This window comes from Panthera leo, chromosome E3 (assembly GCF_018350215.1).
Source record: "Panthera leo isolate Ple1 chromosome E3, P.leo_Ple1_pat1.1, whole genome shotgun sequence".
In the NCBI taxonomy this organism is placed as follows: Eukaryota; Metazoa; Chordata; class Mammalia; order Carnivora; family Felidae; genus Panthera; species Panthera leo.
In genome coordinates, this window is record NC_056694.1 from 18,017,446 (window position 1) to 18,033,195 (window position 15,750).

The window sequence follows — 15,750 nt, forward strand, 5'->3', positions numbered from 1 at the left end:
AATACCACTATAATAGCTGTTTAATGTCCTTTTCTGCTCCCTCTAGCGTTTGTATCAGTGCTGGGTTGGTTTCAATTGATTGATGATTCTCCTCATTCTGTGTCATGCATGATTATACAGATTTGTGGTTGCTTGGCCAGCGTTGTGAATTTTACCTTGCCGAGTGCCAGATACTTTGGTAATCTGTGTGATTTGCTAGGCAGGTGCATAGTAGTGTTCAGCTTAGGGCTGATTATTCCCCACTACTAAGTGAAACCCTTCCTGAACACTCTGCCCTCCACTTTGTCACATTGCTAGTCGGGCTGGTGCGAAAAGGCCTTGAGCACAGCCACCTGCAGAGATGGCTCTCACACTAGTGCCTCAAAGGACAAATCTCGCTTGTTTTCCTTTCTCTCTGGGATTGTGAGGCATCTGTTACTGTCTTTCATTGCTTGGTGTCCACTGTTTTGAAAACCGTTGTATCGTGTGTTTTGTCTGGTTTTGTTGCAGTGGTGGTGGTGGTGGTTTCTGGCGGGAAGGTAAAGCTGGTCCCTGTGACTCCACCTTGAGGAGAAGCAGGGATCTTGGTGTGTGTGTTTCTAAGAGCTCTCAGGTGATCCAGGGTGCAGCCAGGTGAGAGCCACTTTACAGACTTGTTTTCTCTGCTTGAAATGTTTTTTTTCTCAGTCAAATAGAATCTTTGATTATCTCCTCTCCTCCATTTTCTTGGTGCTCTCTGGAACTTCTGTTAGATTAATATGGAATAGATTGGCCCTCCATCTCTTAACTTTTCTTTCATATTTTCCATTTCGTTGTCATTTTGTTCTACATCCTGAGAGATTTTTCAACTTTTCGTCTCATACCTTCCTTTGATTAACTTTTTCTTTTTTCTTTTTTAACATAAGTAGCCTTCATGCCAAGGATAGAGCCCAACGCGGGGCTTGACCTCACACAGGTGACGCTTGGCGATGTCTGGAGACATCTTTGGTTGTAACATCTATGGGGTTACTACTGGTACCTAGTGAATATAGACCAGAGAGGCTGCGAAATATCCTACAGCATACAGGAAAGTCTCCCCCACCAAGCATTACGTGGGTCAGATGTCAATAGTGTGAAGGTGAGGAAACCCTAGTTTAAGACCATCTGGGAGCAGGCTGCCACAACTCACACCACCAAAGGCCAAGGCAAGGAGGGATCCTCCATACCCACTTCAGGAGACTTCCTGGGCACGTATTCAAGTTTGTTTAAAAGAGCTCGGGGCACCTGGGTGGCTCGGTTGATTAAGCGTCCGACTTCAGCTCAAATCATGATATCATTCATGGTTTGAGCCCCATGTTGGGCTCTGTGCTGACAGCTTGGAGCATGGAGACTGCTTCAGATTCTGTGTCTCCCTCTCTCTCTACCCCTCCCCTGCTTGTGCTCTGTCTCTCTCTGTCTCTCAGAAGTAAATAAACATTACAAAATTCTCCCAAAAAATTAACAAATAAATAAAATAAAATCTTAAAAAAAAAAAAAAAGAAGAGTGCCTGGGTGGCTCAGTCAGTTGAGTTTCTGACTCTTGATTCGGCTCAGGTTATGATCTCCTGTTTTGGGGGTTCAAGCCCCAAGTCCTGCTCCCCACTGAGGGTGGAGCTTACTTGAGATTCTCTGCCTCCCTCTCTCTCTCCCCTCCCCCAATTGCTTGCTTGCCCGTGCACACACTCTCTCTCTCAAAATATATATCTAAAGTTTTAAAAAAGGTTAATATAATAAATTTTGTTACATGTATTTACAGCAATAAAAATGTTATGTCTAAATAAATTAATAAGTAAGTAAAATCTGAATATTATGTATGTTCTGTTTTAATTAGTCATTCCTCAAAAAAAAAAAAAACACTAAGGGCATCTGGCTGGCTCAGTCGGTAGAGCCTGTGACTCTTAATCTCAGGGTTGTGAGTTCAAGCCTCATGCTGGGTGTGGAACCTACTAAAATAAAATTTTAATTTAAAATTTAAACAAAACAATAGAAGGGTAAACATTATTAAAACCAGGAAGATCCGACATGATCTAGAATCAAAATGGGATGTTTTGATTCTTAAGTATCTCTTATCACTTAAAAAAATAGCTTAACATTTTTGGAGGGTGCCTGGGTGGGTCAGTTGGTTAGGCATCCAACTCTTGATTTTGGCTCAGGTCATGATCTCATGGTTCATGAGCCCCGTATTGGGCTTTGTGCCAACAAGTAGAGCCTGCTTGGGATGCCTTCCTTCACTTCTGCTTAGATCGTCTCTGTCCAATCTAGCCACTTGTATACCTTAACAGTTCTCTGCAGCCAAAGCTCACAGGCCCCATCAGAAGATAAAGGGACTTGGGGTACCTGGGTGGCTTAGTCGCTTGAGCGTCTGACTTTGGCTCAGGTCGTGATCTCACAGTTCGTGAGTTTGAGCCCCGCATCAGGCTCCTTCCTCACTGACAGTGTGAAGACTGCTAGGAATACTTTCTCTCTGCCCCTCCCCACTTGTTTTCCCTCTCTCTCTCTCTCAAAATAAATAAATAAACTTAAAAAACGAATAAGAAAAAAAAGAAGGTAAGGGGACCAGAACGATCTCAAGGAACCTAAGTATGTGTAGGGGCGACTTCCCACATGGCCACTTGTGAATGGCACATGGGTCCCTTTTCTCTGCCATGATGCCACTTGGAAAGTCACTGAGGTCCATTCTATACTGAGGCTTTCTGTAGCCAGCATCTGACCCCACACCCTGTGATACATGGCCGCCCACCAGATGTTCCCAGGAGAAAGGAGGGCCCAAGGGGCTGCCACAATTTTCCCAATTCCTACACGAAGTGGGCCTGCCCGTACGAAGGTTCTTAGTCTGATTCTGGTGGAGATGGGTGGTCTCAAGAAAATGTTAAGCTTTATCTCCTCCACAACATACCTGGCCAGGATGGAGCCTCTCCTTAGACGATGAGAAACAGAAGAACTTCCTCGGAGCTCGCCTTGCATCAGGCAGTGTTCTGGAACTTTACTTCCGTTAAGTACATCACAACCACAGCAACCTGAGGAGGTAGGCAAAATTATTGCCTTTTTGTTTGTGTATGTGTGTGTTTTCAGATGAGAACAGAAGCAGAGAGAAGTGAAATAACTTTCCCCAGGGACCCAGCTTCTGAGTCCTGCCCCGTCTGTGCGCCTCTCAAACACTCCACCCCGCGTCTGTCTTCCTGCGTTTGTAGAACGTGCCAACTGCAAGAGCAGGTGACTGTTGGAGCCTCAGTCATATATGAAGGAAACGAAATCAGCTCATACTTTCAGCTGAATTGTTCCTGACACAAAGCAAGAATGACCGTGTCCTGGTGGAATGACCTCACCTCATTCCCATTTGATATTGTTATATCAATATTTGATGTTATATTGTTTTATGTTCTGGAGAATGCTCTTTGTGAGGAGGAAAACAAATAGGGGAAACAAAGGAAAAAATAAGCAAAGCAACTTTTGCAGTTGCATTACAATTGATCAAGCCTTTCGGTAAGAGATGTGGAGGCTGAAGGCAAAAAAGATAGAGGTTAGGGGCACCTGGCTGGCTCAGTCTGTACAGCATGTGACTCTGATCTCCGGGTTGTGAGGTTGAGCCCCATGTAGGATGTAGAGATTACTTAACAATCAGATCTCAAAAAAACCAACAACCACACACAAAGGCTAAAAAAAAGCCACCATGTAATCATTGCGCAATAAACGGAAATTAAAACCAGGTTCCAGGGCACCCAGGTGGCTCAGCTGGTTAAGCGGCTGACGTCGGCTCAGGTCATGATCTCACAGTTCATGGGTTCCAGCTCCACCCTGGGCTCTGTGCTCACAGCTCAGAGCCTGGAGTGTGCTTTGGATTCTGTGGAACCCTCTCTCTCTGCCCCTCCTCCACTCGTTCTCTCTCTCTCTCTCTCTCTCTCTCTCTGTCTCAAAAATAAAGAAATAAACATTAAAAAAATACTTGTGTCAAGTTGTATGATGCATTTACAAAGCTCTCCAGGATCTGAACTAAGCTAAACCATAAAAATAAAGCTAACTGCATGGGGCGCCTGGGTGGCTCAGTCGGTTAAGTGTCCGACTTCAGCTCAGGTCACGACCTGGTGGTCAGCGAGTTAGAGCCCCACATCGGGCTCTGTGCTGATTGCTCAGAGCCTGGAGCCTGCTTTGGATTCTCTCTCGCTCTGCCCCTCCCCGTCCCCGCTCACCCTCTGTCTCTCTCTCTCAAAAATGAATAAACATTAAAAAAAAAAATTAAAGACATGTCTCTTACTAAGGCACCATTCTATGCATGAATTCTTGGCAGGTTGCTATAGGTTTCTGACTTTAAGAAATGATTAACCACCTTTTGGGATGAGCACTGGGTGTTGTATGGAAACCAATTTGACAGTAAATTTCATATATTAAAAAATAAAAAAAAATAAAAAAAAATAAAAAAAAGAAATGATTAACGTATTTTGCAATATATACATATGTCGAATCAGCATGTTGTAATCCCTGAAACTAATATAATGTTACGTGTCAATTCCATGTCAAAAAATAAAATAAAATAAAAAGATTATCAACATATTCTTCCATACCTGAGTCTGGGTCTCAGGAGCTGCTCTAATTATTACCCTAAAGGTGTCCCAACCCACTCTGGCCTGGCAGTTCTGAACTGTGTTGACATATAAAAAATCGTACCCTTTGATAGAGGTAGAGTTTATTTTTCTCAAGGATTTTTTTTTTAAGAGCAGTTCACAACAGAAAAGAACATTTTATATTGTGAGCCAGTTAACCGTAGGATAGAGCATTTGACTGAAACGCTATCTCAGGAAATAGTATTTAGCCTTGTTACATGCGATGCTCTTACTTTCTCTATTTCGTTCTAAAATATGTTGGTTTTGGGGCACCTGGGTGGCTCAGTTGGGAAAGCATGAGACTCTTGTTGTAGGGCTTGTGGGTTTGAACCCCACGTTGGGTAGAGTGCTTACTAAAGAAAATAAACTTAAAAAAATACGTTGTTTTTGAGCTGTTAAAATGATTTCATGGTCCACTAGTGAGTTAAGACCCACAGTCTGAAGAACTCTGTCCTTGAGGATTTTGGTTGATCTCGAGACCATTTGCTTCTCATGTTCCAAATGCAGAAATACAGGCTCTAAGAAATAGTGGCTTTTTATTTTTTAGCGCTTATTTATGTATTTATGAGAGTTTGGGAGAGAGAGCCCACACAAGTGAGGGAGGGGCAGAGAAAGAGAGAGGGAGACACAGAATCCGAAGCAGGCTCCAGGCTCCGAGCTGTCGGCACAGAGCCCGACATGGGGCTCGAACTGTGAGATTATGACCTGAATCGAAAACACATGCTTAACCAACCAAGCCACCCAGGCACCCTAGTGACTTTTTAAAATTCACATGGCTAATGCGTGTTGGAATGGAGGACCTCAACCCACAATTCCGTCTTTATGTACAGTATGCTACCGAACAGGGTTTCACCAGAAGGTTCAGAAATAAGAAACAAGAAAACCCAAATTCAAGCCTGCCAGAAGAGAGACACTGGCCTGAAAAGACAAAGGAGGAGTATTCAATGGAATTCGCACCGCAGACAAGGCATGTGACAGTCATTTATGGGACACCTGTAATGTGCCAGATGGGAAGCAGGAGCCTGGAATTCAGAGTTGGACAAGACAGGCCTTCCGCCTTAGAGTGGGCTTGGGGTTTGGTGGAGAAGGCTTCTGTGTACACAGATAAAGTACAGCGCAGGGTAATCAGAGCTGAGCTGGGGAGGTAGCAAACACAGTTGGAGGCCAGAGAAAGGAATTCTGTCTGAAGTGGAGGGGCTGGAGGGAGACCCCTATGATAGAAGCCCTAGGGAGGAGTGCAGGGGGTGGTGCGTGCAAGGGGTGGTGGTGGTGGGGTAGGGGCTGAATGTCTTAAGGGTAGAAGATGGGCAGGTGAGCAGGACAGGAGAACATTTAGGCAGCCAGAGTGGCAGGAGCAAACAGCTGGCTAGTGTAGGGACTGGCACGTGGGTTACGAGGGACAGGAGGCAAGGTGTGGTGTCCCGATCAGATGGGGGCCCCCAAATGTGCAGTGACCACCTGGTGGAGGCTGGTGGCTTGGGCCGTGAAAGAATTCGCCTGAGGCAGAACAAAGGAGATAGAAGCTTATGGAATACACAGCAAGGTTGCAGAGGAGAGGCTGTCTGAGAAGAGGCAGTGCGGGGGATGGGGGACTATTTTGGAAGGGGGAAGGTGAGGACTTATGGGGATGTATGGAATTCTCCCCTTTGGTGGTGACTGTGCCTGGTTGTAAGCAGCCCATTGGTCAGTTAGAGCCTATAACTGATTCATGGAGGTGCCCCCACCCATGGGTCTGTCTGTATTCAGCCAGGGGGTCGCCGTGGCTCTTTTCTTTTTTTTTTTTTAAGATTTTTTTACTTTATCATTTTTTTAATTTTATGTTCTTAAATTTACATCCAAATTATTTAGCCTATGGTGCAACAATGATTTCAGGAGTAGATTCCTTAGTGCCCCTTACCCATGTAGCCCATACCCCCTCCCACACCCCCACCAGTAACCCTCTGCCTGTTCTCCATATTAAAGAGTCTCTTCTGTTTTGTCCGCCTCCCTGTTTTTATATTATTTTTGCTTCCCTTCTCTTATGTTCATCTGTTTTGTATCTTAATATCCTCGTATGAGTGAAGTCATATCATTTTTGTCTTTCTCTAATTTCGCTTAGCATAATATCCTCCAGTTCCATCCATGTAGCTGCAAATGGCAAGATTTCATTCTTTTTGATTGCCGAGTGATACTCCGTTGTATATATATATATACACCATATCTTTATCCATTCATCCATCAATGGACATTTGGGCTCTTTCCATACTTTGGCTATTGTCGGTGGTGCTGCTATAAACATTGGGCTGCAAGTGTCCCTTCGAAACAGCACACTGTATCCGTTGGATAAACACCTAGTAGTGTAGTTGCTGGGTCGTAGGGTAGTTCTATTTTTAATTTTTTGAGGAGCCTCCATACTTTTTCCGGAGTGGCTGCACCAGCTTGCATCCCATCGCTGTGGCCCTTTTCTACCTCCTGTCACCCAAGCCTGTTTGCCTACAAGTGGCCTCTACAGCAGGGAGTGGAGGGACCCTCTCTGCAGCTTAGTGAGGTCACTTCTCTCTCAAGGCTTTACTTTCTTCACGGGAACCATGAAGGGTGAACAGAAAAGCACTGTTCACATTCGCTTTTGTGGTAAAACCCTTTGTTCAAATGAAACCACCATTTACCCAAGGCATAAATGAGGAGACAGAGAATTTTTTTTTTCTTAACAGGAAACAGATCTGCTATCATTTGGAAATACATTTTGAAAAATCAGTGATGGGAGTCAAGGGGCAGATTCTCCCCCCTGGGGTGTGAATTTGCACCAGGATTTAAGAGGCTTTATCTGAGAGAGGAAATAGTCCTCTGAGCAGGGGCCCCTTGAGACAAGGGTTGGGGGGTATGAGAGCTCACACTGTTCCTGCCTCCTGAGGTGGGCTCCCCCTCCCCCTTCCCCTCCACACACCCTCATTCCCCACCCTGTCCATTCTCCACTTTTAAAAGTGGAACGAAACCACTCGGTGGCTCCCCTCACCTTCAGGAGGAATCCAAACTCCTGACCACAGCCTCCCAGGCCCTGTACTACCTGCCCGCCAGCTGCTACCCACACCTCCCCTCCCGCTGGCAGCCACACTTCCCAGCAGCCACCCTGCCCTCCCCGCACACTGTTCCGCACACTTCCTGTTCAGGGTTTGCCTACTCGTTCCCTCACCAGGTCCAGTCTTCACCCAAACGTCTGTAGTCTCTCCATCACTTCGGTGAGGTCTTCACAAATGTTACCCGAGGAGAGGAGGGCCTCCCAGGCAGAGGGACAGCTTTCCCAACCCTTCTCCTGGTTCACTCTGCCTCTTTTCCTCCTGGCCTAGCCCATGGGAACGAGTTGTTCAATTGTCCGACCCCCCACCCTGCAGCGAAAGCTCCAGCACTACGATTTGACTTCCTCTGTGGCTGTCTTTCCAGCATCTAGAATGGTGCCTCCAACATACAGATGCTCCATAAATGTGCTGAGTGAGTCGCTTTGCCAAGGGGCAGAGAAGACAGCGAGAGAATGAGTGTCAGCTGCCCTGCCATAGCAGAAAGCCTGGGAGGCTTTGGACTTTGCAGCCTTGGGACTGGGCAGGGATGACCTTCACTGCCTGTAGGACTGGGGAAGGTCCGCCCCCAGGGGACACATGGGTAAAATGTGACAAGTTCAAACAGGAGCAATGGAACTAGACCTGATGGCATACCAACATTAGCTGCAGCGTGGTCTAGCTGGTCTCTGGGACCCACAGACGATGAGCCCTGAGACCCCTCCCACTGGAATAAAGTTCTCTCTTTACACTCTGGAGAGGAGATGGAGGGCCTGCTGGGGGGAACCAGGGACCAGTCTATGGGCATCGGGGAGACTCTGACTCTCTGCATAGGTGGGGCCAGTGCATCAGAGTGAACCTATGACAAGTGTGATGGTCTCCCCCTGAGGGTCCCAGATGTGTCATGTATGGATATATGAGGGTATTGTCCTGAGGTATTCACTGCAGACCTCTCTGGGCTACCATCTTTTTTTTTTTCTTAATGTTTTATTTATGTTTTAGAGAGAGAGAGAGAGAAAGAGAATGAGTGGGGGAGGGGCGGGGGGGGGGGGGGAATAGAATCTGAACCAGGCTCCAGGCTCTGAGCCATCAGCACAGAGCCCGATGCAGCTCTTGAACCCACGAGTGGTGAGATCAAGATTGGTCCAATTCTTAACCAACTTAGCCACCTGGATGCCCCTGAGCATCTTTGATATCCAGTGTTTGGTTCCATCCTGTGGGATATACTCCTCATAAGGAAGTTAAAAGACAGACAATAGTGAGAGAAGACAGAGGAAAGATTTAGAGAGAGAGCTTGGAGGAGGAGAAGAGACAAAGAGAAGAGGCAGAAGGAAAAATGGATGGAGACAGTGAATACAAAGAACAATCCTTAGAGCAGGAGATGATGGGGAAAGATCAAGACAAACGGAAAGAGAGAAGTAGGAAAGAAAGAAAATCAGAGAGGACAAGAGAGACAGAACAAAACAGCTGGAATGAGGGAGAAGCTATCTCACCAGGACACACTTGTTTTGAACTTGAAGCAGAGAGATCAAACAATACAACCCTGGCTTCGATCTTTACTCTCAGAATCTCCAGGCCAAGAGCCCTGTCCTATTTCTGCCTCCTTAGGTTGAGGCTCCCTGGCTTTCCTGGGAGGAGTCCTCAGTCCTAGATGGTCTATGAAGGGTGGATACTCTATGTGTCCAGCTACTAGTCATTAATCACCAAGGTTAATGACTCCAGCTCTTCCCTGGGCTCTATCCGTCTCTCTGCTTGGGAGGGCCCGCTGACTCAGAGGGTCAAAAAGCCAGTCCTAAAGGGGTCAGGAAGTAGGACTCAGGAGTCCGTCTAGAGACTTCTGCGGAAGAGAAGGGCCTCAGAAGAGAAAAAAATCTATGACATGAATCTAAGGCCTATGGGAAGGAGCTGTTGCCCTGTGTGGGCTTTATCCCCCAGAAGATTCAGCCATGGTTCCCAGGAGCCCCAAGGGCCCGGAGCGCAGAAATGCCCTCAAGGGAGGACCCATCTACCATTACTTCCTCAGCATCCCACATGCTTATTGGCCTGACTGCCTGTCTCCCAAGAGGGACATTGACAGGTGTTCAGTGTCCACCTGCAGCACCATGTTACCCTTCTCAGAAAAATTTTGTCAACAGTGGCAGATTGAGGATGAATAGATGGGGGGGAAAAAGGCCAGTACGGCAAAATATTAACCATTGTAGAATCTACGTGGTGTGTATATGAGTGTTCACTGTACAATCTTTTCTTTTTTTAAAAAAACTTTTTTAATGTTTATTTTTGAGAGAGACAGATAGAGTGTGAATGGGGAAGTGGCAGAGAGAAGGAGGAGACACAGAATCTGAAACAGGCTCCAGGCTCTGAGCTGTCAGCACAGAGACCGACGTGGGGCTCGAACTCTGGAACGGCAAGATCATGACCTAGGCTGAAGTGAAACGCTTAACAAACTAAGCCACCCAGGCACCCCTGTACAATTCCTTCAATTTTTCTATATGTTTGGATTTTTTTTCATATAAAATAACAGGTAAGAGAAGGAAAAAAATGTCTGGAAAATAGCAGGCGCTCCTAAATACAGGGTGTTGGGCGCATAATCCCTTCCCCGGACAGTCTAGATTTCAAATGCAGGACAGTGAGGACAATGTTTATCCTGAAAGATGACAGATTGCAAGTAGGAGCACCTGCAGAACAATCAAACAGGGGGGTGGCAACCTTAGACTACACCCAGAAGCAATTAGAAACTTTGCCCACCCAAAGTTTTTGGCCATTCGGTTGGTGACCTTTTCTCAAGTTTATTCTGCCCATCCTGAGACCTGGGCCTTGGCCTAGAGTGGACCCCACCCTGACACCTGTAACTCTTGAGGGGAGAGGCAGGATAAGATATTCCAGACCCTGCCTGACAACTGACCCTAAGAGGGTGATCATGTTTGCTTAGGTGGTAAGGTTCACACAATAAAGAGCAGGCAGAGGGCTTGGACCTGCTATAAAAGATCTGGAAGTTTCCAGGTGGTTACTTTGCACCTGGAACTGCCAGGTGAGGGGTGACAGAGGCCTGGGCTAAGGAGTGAAAGGGATGACTGGATTTGAGTTGGGGGGAATTCAAGCAGCGCTGGACAGCAGCCTGCCTGGAGTGAGCGGCAGGGGAGACCTGTGTGGCAGCTACTGGGGCATCTGAGGGAGGTGCAAAGATATTTGGGTCTCAGAGGAAGGACTGGAGATGCCTGGGATGCTCGGGGTATCGATACAGCCAGATTTGTGTTAGTGGAGAATGAATTATGACAAATAGACCAGGCATCTGGAATCTGATATCTAGAGCTGTGGTCCAAACTTGTTGTGCAGTTTCTCAACTGTTCCGATTCTGGTATTGGCAGTCTCGTCTATAATCACCCTCACTGCCTGGGTGACACAAAGACGCACCCCTAAAATGCTCCTTTCCTTCTGATTTGATACCTGGTTGAAGCTAGGAATTTGAACTCTGTCCCGGAGATCCCCCAAGCCGGGCCCGTGTATCACAGGCAGGTTGCAGTTAGGTTTTGCTCAGAATCCTGGTTTGGTAAACTCAACCATCTCTATGGTTTGGAGATGGCCTCCACTTCTTTGAAACTCTTTTCCTGCTTTGTGCCAGGAGGGACCAGGACTTACACGGGTTGGTCCAGACAGAGGCTTAGGACTGATCTTCTGACTCAGGATGGAACAAGGGGGTCGGCTACCTCGAGACCAGGGACGACAGAGGGGTTAAGGACACCGTACCTGCCAGGAGCAGGACTAGAGACTAGGGGCAATCCTTTCTGAGCCCAAGACTGGGTCAGTTAGGTCTGAGTTGAGGGACAAAGAGGGCCAAGTCTCAACTGGAAGTCTAATCCAGGGAAGCTTGGGTAAATGAAGTACAAAGGAAACAGAGTGAATGAACATTGACGTTCTGCTTTCTTTCCCCTCCAGCCCCAGAATGTTGACCATTGCTCTTCTTGCCCTTGTCTGCGCATCAGCCTCGGCCAATGCCAGTAAGTGAGAGGCCAGGAGGCCAGTACTAGCATCATGGGAAGACAGCTTCTTGCACTGCCGGTAGCCAAGGCTCGCAGGGGCTGGCTTGGGGTGGTGGGCATCGAGTTGTGGGAGGTGTAGGAGTGGTGAGGAGGGACTAGAGCTCTTGAGATCTCTCCTTCTGATGCCTACTGTCCACTCCAGTTCAGGCTAGGTCCTCCTCCTACAATGGAGAGTATGGAGGTGGTGGAGGCCGTCGATTCTCCCATTCTGGCTACCAGCTGGAGGGCCCCATCACCGCCATCCGCGTCCGGGTCAACAGATACTACATCGTAGGGTAAGATTCTTTGTGTGTCTGTGGTTTGGGGATCATCTCCGATCTTACCACACTGGAAAGTTCTCAGTCACTTTGGGTCACATCTGTTTCAGTCAACAAGTCCCAGGGATAACTTGGGATGTGAAAGGTATCAGGAGGCTGGGGTCTGAGGCCGGTGCTGCTATAGCCCTATAGCCCCCAGTGTGCATGTCCTCAGGCGAATCTGTAGCACAGCCACTGAGGCGCTGGGAAGCTGGCTACCTTGGCCCCACCTGAGGTGTAGGTCTCCTTGGGCATCCTCCATCTTGGCTGACGCCTCTCCCCAAAACATGTATCCTTCTGATCCTGGGGCAGCAGAGTCTCTTCCCTCATGAAAGCCATCCAGAAAGGCCCGTCTGCTTCTTTCACGTAGGGGTTGGGGGCACAGCGGGAACCTAGATTTCAAACTGAAGCTCTACCACTGGCCGGGGGGCTCCAGCCAAGCTACTTTTCCTCTCTGAGCCTGTCGGCAAAAGGAGTTGAATTTCCCAGTAGGACCTCAAGGGCTCCCTCATCCCTCACACACCTTGGGACTGGCAGGGGACCTGTCATCTCTGCCACCAGTTTGCAGGTCTCTCGGCTTGTAGGCCAAGAGGTCCTCAATTCCAATCACCCTGCTCAGTCTTCCCTCCCTCACCACCCCCCCCAGCCTCCAGGTGCGCTATGGCAAGGTGTGGAGCGACTATGTGGGTGGCACCCAGGGAGACCTGGAGGAGATTTTCCTGCACCCCGGGGAGTCAGTGATCCAGGTGTCTGGCAAGTACAAGTACTACCTGAGGAAGCTCGTCTTCGTGACTGACAAGGGCCGGTACCTGCCTTTTGGGAAAGACACAGGCACGAGTTTCAATGCTGCCCCCTTGTACCCCAACACCGTGCTACGCTTCATCAGTGGCCGATCTAGTGCCCTCATCAATGCCATCGGCCTGCACTGGGACGTCTATCCCAGCGATTGTGGCAGTTGCTGAACCGCAGCCTTGCCCTGGGCCGGGCACTGCAGTGGGGCTGTGAGAACTACCTTACCACCAACTCCACCTACAGGGTTCAATAAAAATAATAATAAAAGGACATAGCTGACGCTGGAGTGTATGTGGGTGTGTGCAGCTGAGACCCGCCTCCTGACTCTGGCTGTGGATGTGTGAATCTCCTTTCTGGCTATCTGTTGGATGTCTCTCTGGTGAAGAGTGGGAGGGAGAGAGAGAGAGAGAGAGGTGTAATGTCTTGGGCTTTTCTTCATAGTTTATTGAGAAGAGGAAAGATTCTGTCTTGCTCCAACTCTTTTTTTTCAAGGATGGCTCCTGACACTAGTTTATCCAAACTGGGGCTCCAAGCCTGAGAGTGCGGCCTAGCTTACTGCCCAAACCCCAGATGTCCAACTCTCTAGACCATGTCTCCCTTGAGATAGTGTCTCCCCACCAAAAGGCTGTCACCTGGCTCTCTTGGCATTAACCCACTTGCTGTCTCTGAGTGGCCTGGGCCATTTTCTTTCATGCTTTCTCAGAATCCACCTGACTCCCGAAGCTTGGCCCACGTTTGTGTCAAGAAATCTGTCTCTTACTCCAGCCTGGTTCCTCCCCACCTTTGCCCATAAGCACTGATGCTCCCTGCTTAGCTCAGCTCGCTCAGAATTGGGCTTCTTTCCCTAGGAAGCCGCTACCTCCTCAACAGCTTCTACTCTGCCAATACCATCCTCAAAAATGGGCATTCCAAGAGGGATAGATGTCCATGGTGGGTTTCCATGAACGTCGGGGGTTGGTTACCATTCAGGGGAAGCAACAGAGTGGCTGGAGAGATTCAGCAAGGATATAAAGTTGCTTTGGAAATAATTCTTGGGACTCTAGTGCCCAGTCCTAAAATTACCACAGTGTTTTGTTTTTGCCTTTTGGTGGTGGTGGTTGGGGGTGAGGGAAGTCACTCATTGCTCCCCAAAGATTTATTCACATCATGGGGAATGCCAGAGTCACATCTCTTCCCAATGAGACAAAGATAACAATTGTTTACATGTAATTTGAGGAAGAAATATTAACATTACAGAAACAAGCTCATGCCTAGAGAGTTTTTAGAACAATTCCTTTATTTCTCTCAAAGAATTCCATGGGATGGAGTATCATGTCAGAGTAATTTGTTTTGAGATATAAAGTACATAAAATTCACCCATTTATTTATTTATTTATTTATTTATTTATTTATTTATTTAAGTTTATTTGAGAGAGAGCATGAGTGGCGGAGGGGCAGAGAGAAGAGAGTCAGAGACAGAGAGAATCCCAAGCAGCCTCCACACTCAGTGCGGAGCCCAAAGCGGGGCTCGATCTCACAAACCGTGAGATCATGACCTGAGCTGAAATCCAGAGTCAGCCACTTAACTGACTGAGCCATCTTGGTGCCCCAATATTCGACCTTTTAAAGTGTGCCATTTCTGACGTTTTTAGTACATTCACAGATTGTGCAACCATCACCACTAATGCCAGAATTTCGTCATCAGCTCAGAAAGAAATCCCATCCCCATTAAGCAGTTGTTCCCCATTCCTCTCCCCCAGCCCCTCGTAACCACCCATCTACTTTCTGTCTCTATGGATTTCCCTCTTCCGGGCATTTCATGTAGATGGAATCGTCCAGTAGTGTGGTCTTTTGTGTCTGGCTTCTCCCATTTAGCGTATTTTCAAGGTTCATCCACGTGGTAGCACGTGTCAGGACTTCGTACCCTTGTGTGGCTGAATCTGACACATCAGATACCTGGTCAACTTCAGGATCAGCTTTGCACCAGCGGGTCTCACCCTGGGCCAGTGAAGTCGCTGGCACCTGACAGGCAGTTGCCTCAGAAGAGGACGAAGTCATGGGATTCCCGGCTTTTGCGTAGTTGGCATATTAGGCTTTTGTAAAAAGATTTTATGTAAAGAAAATTTTCCTTTCCTTTTAAAGTTCTAAAATTGCTAAATTGAGCTAATCATACGTTTATCAAATGCTCACTGCTAGATGCTTGGGAATACAAAGACCACTGAAGAATTGTTTCTTTTCCTCTAGTCAAAGGGAAGACTTGGTGAAGGAAGGAGTGTGTGTGTGTGTGTGTGTGTGTGTGTGTGAGCGTACCCATGTGCATGTGTGATAGGGGCACAGTACTGGGCTCAGGCCACAGCCTATGCAGAAATATGAACACATTACAACGACAATTGCACAGTTAAAATGCAAAGTTCTACTGGGTAAAGATGAAGCCTCATGGAAAGGCAGGGACCATGCATGTCATGCTAAACTGTTGAAACTTTATTTTATGGGCTACAAGAAGCCACTGAACCAAGATTTCGCCCAGGGGATTAGTAAGATTTATACGAAAATCATCTTTCCTTGTGTAAATGGGGAAAATGGATTGAAGGTGAAGCAGGATGAGATAATAGTTAAGAGACCAGGTCTAGATCAGAAATGATGGATGTCTGAACAAAGGCAGTGATGTGAGGAAAAAAGAGAGGGAGGAATTTGAAAGATTCGAGGGGGAGGGGAGACTTAGAAGAACTTGATAAAAGAACCCATGAAGGTGAGTCAAAGAGGAGAGTCTAGAAGAACTATCATGTCTAGTATGGGCAACTGGGAAGAGAGAGATCCTCTCTAAGATGGGGACTACAGGAGGAGAAATTAGCTTTTGGACCTGTTGCATTTTTAAATAATATTTATTTTGAGAGGGAGGAAGAGAGAGAAAGAGAGCAAGAGAGCGCAGTAGCAGGGAAGCGAGAGAGAGAGAATCCCAAGCAGAGTCCGTGCCACTAGTGCAGAGCTTTATGCAAGGCTCGATCTCACAAACCTGAGATCA

General features: G+C 47.3%; 1 protein-coding gene across 1 annotated transcript; it reads left to right on the forward strand.

Annotated features, from left to right (window-relative positions):
* The first annotated feature begins 10,619 nt into the window (after positions 1-10,619).
* On the forward strand, positions 10,620-13,052 carry LOC122209989 (zymogen granule membrane protein 16). The gene is made up of 4 exons (XM_042922339.1): positions 10,620-10,652; positions 11,558-11,619; positions 11,804-11,936; positions 12,604-13,052. Exons 2-4 carry the CDS (start codon positions 11,565-11,567, stop codon positions 12,917-12,919), a joined length of 504 nt encoding a protein of 167 aa, XP_042778273.1. The 5' UTR covers positions 10,620-10,652; positions 11,558-11,564; the 3' UTR covers positions 12,920-13,052.
* Positions 13,053-15,750: the final 2,698 nt, after the last annotated feature.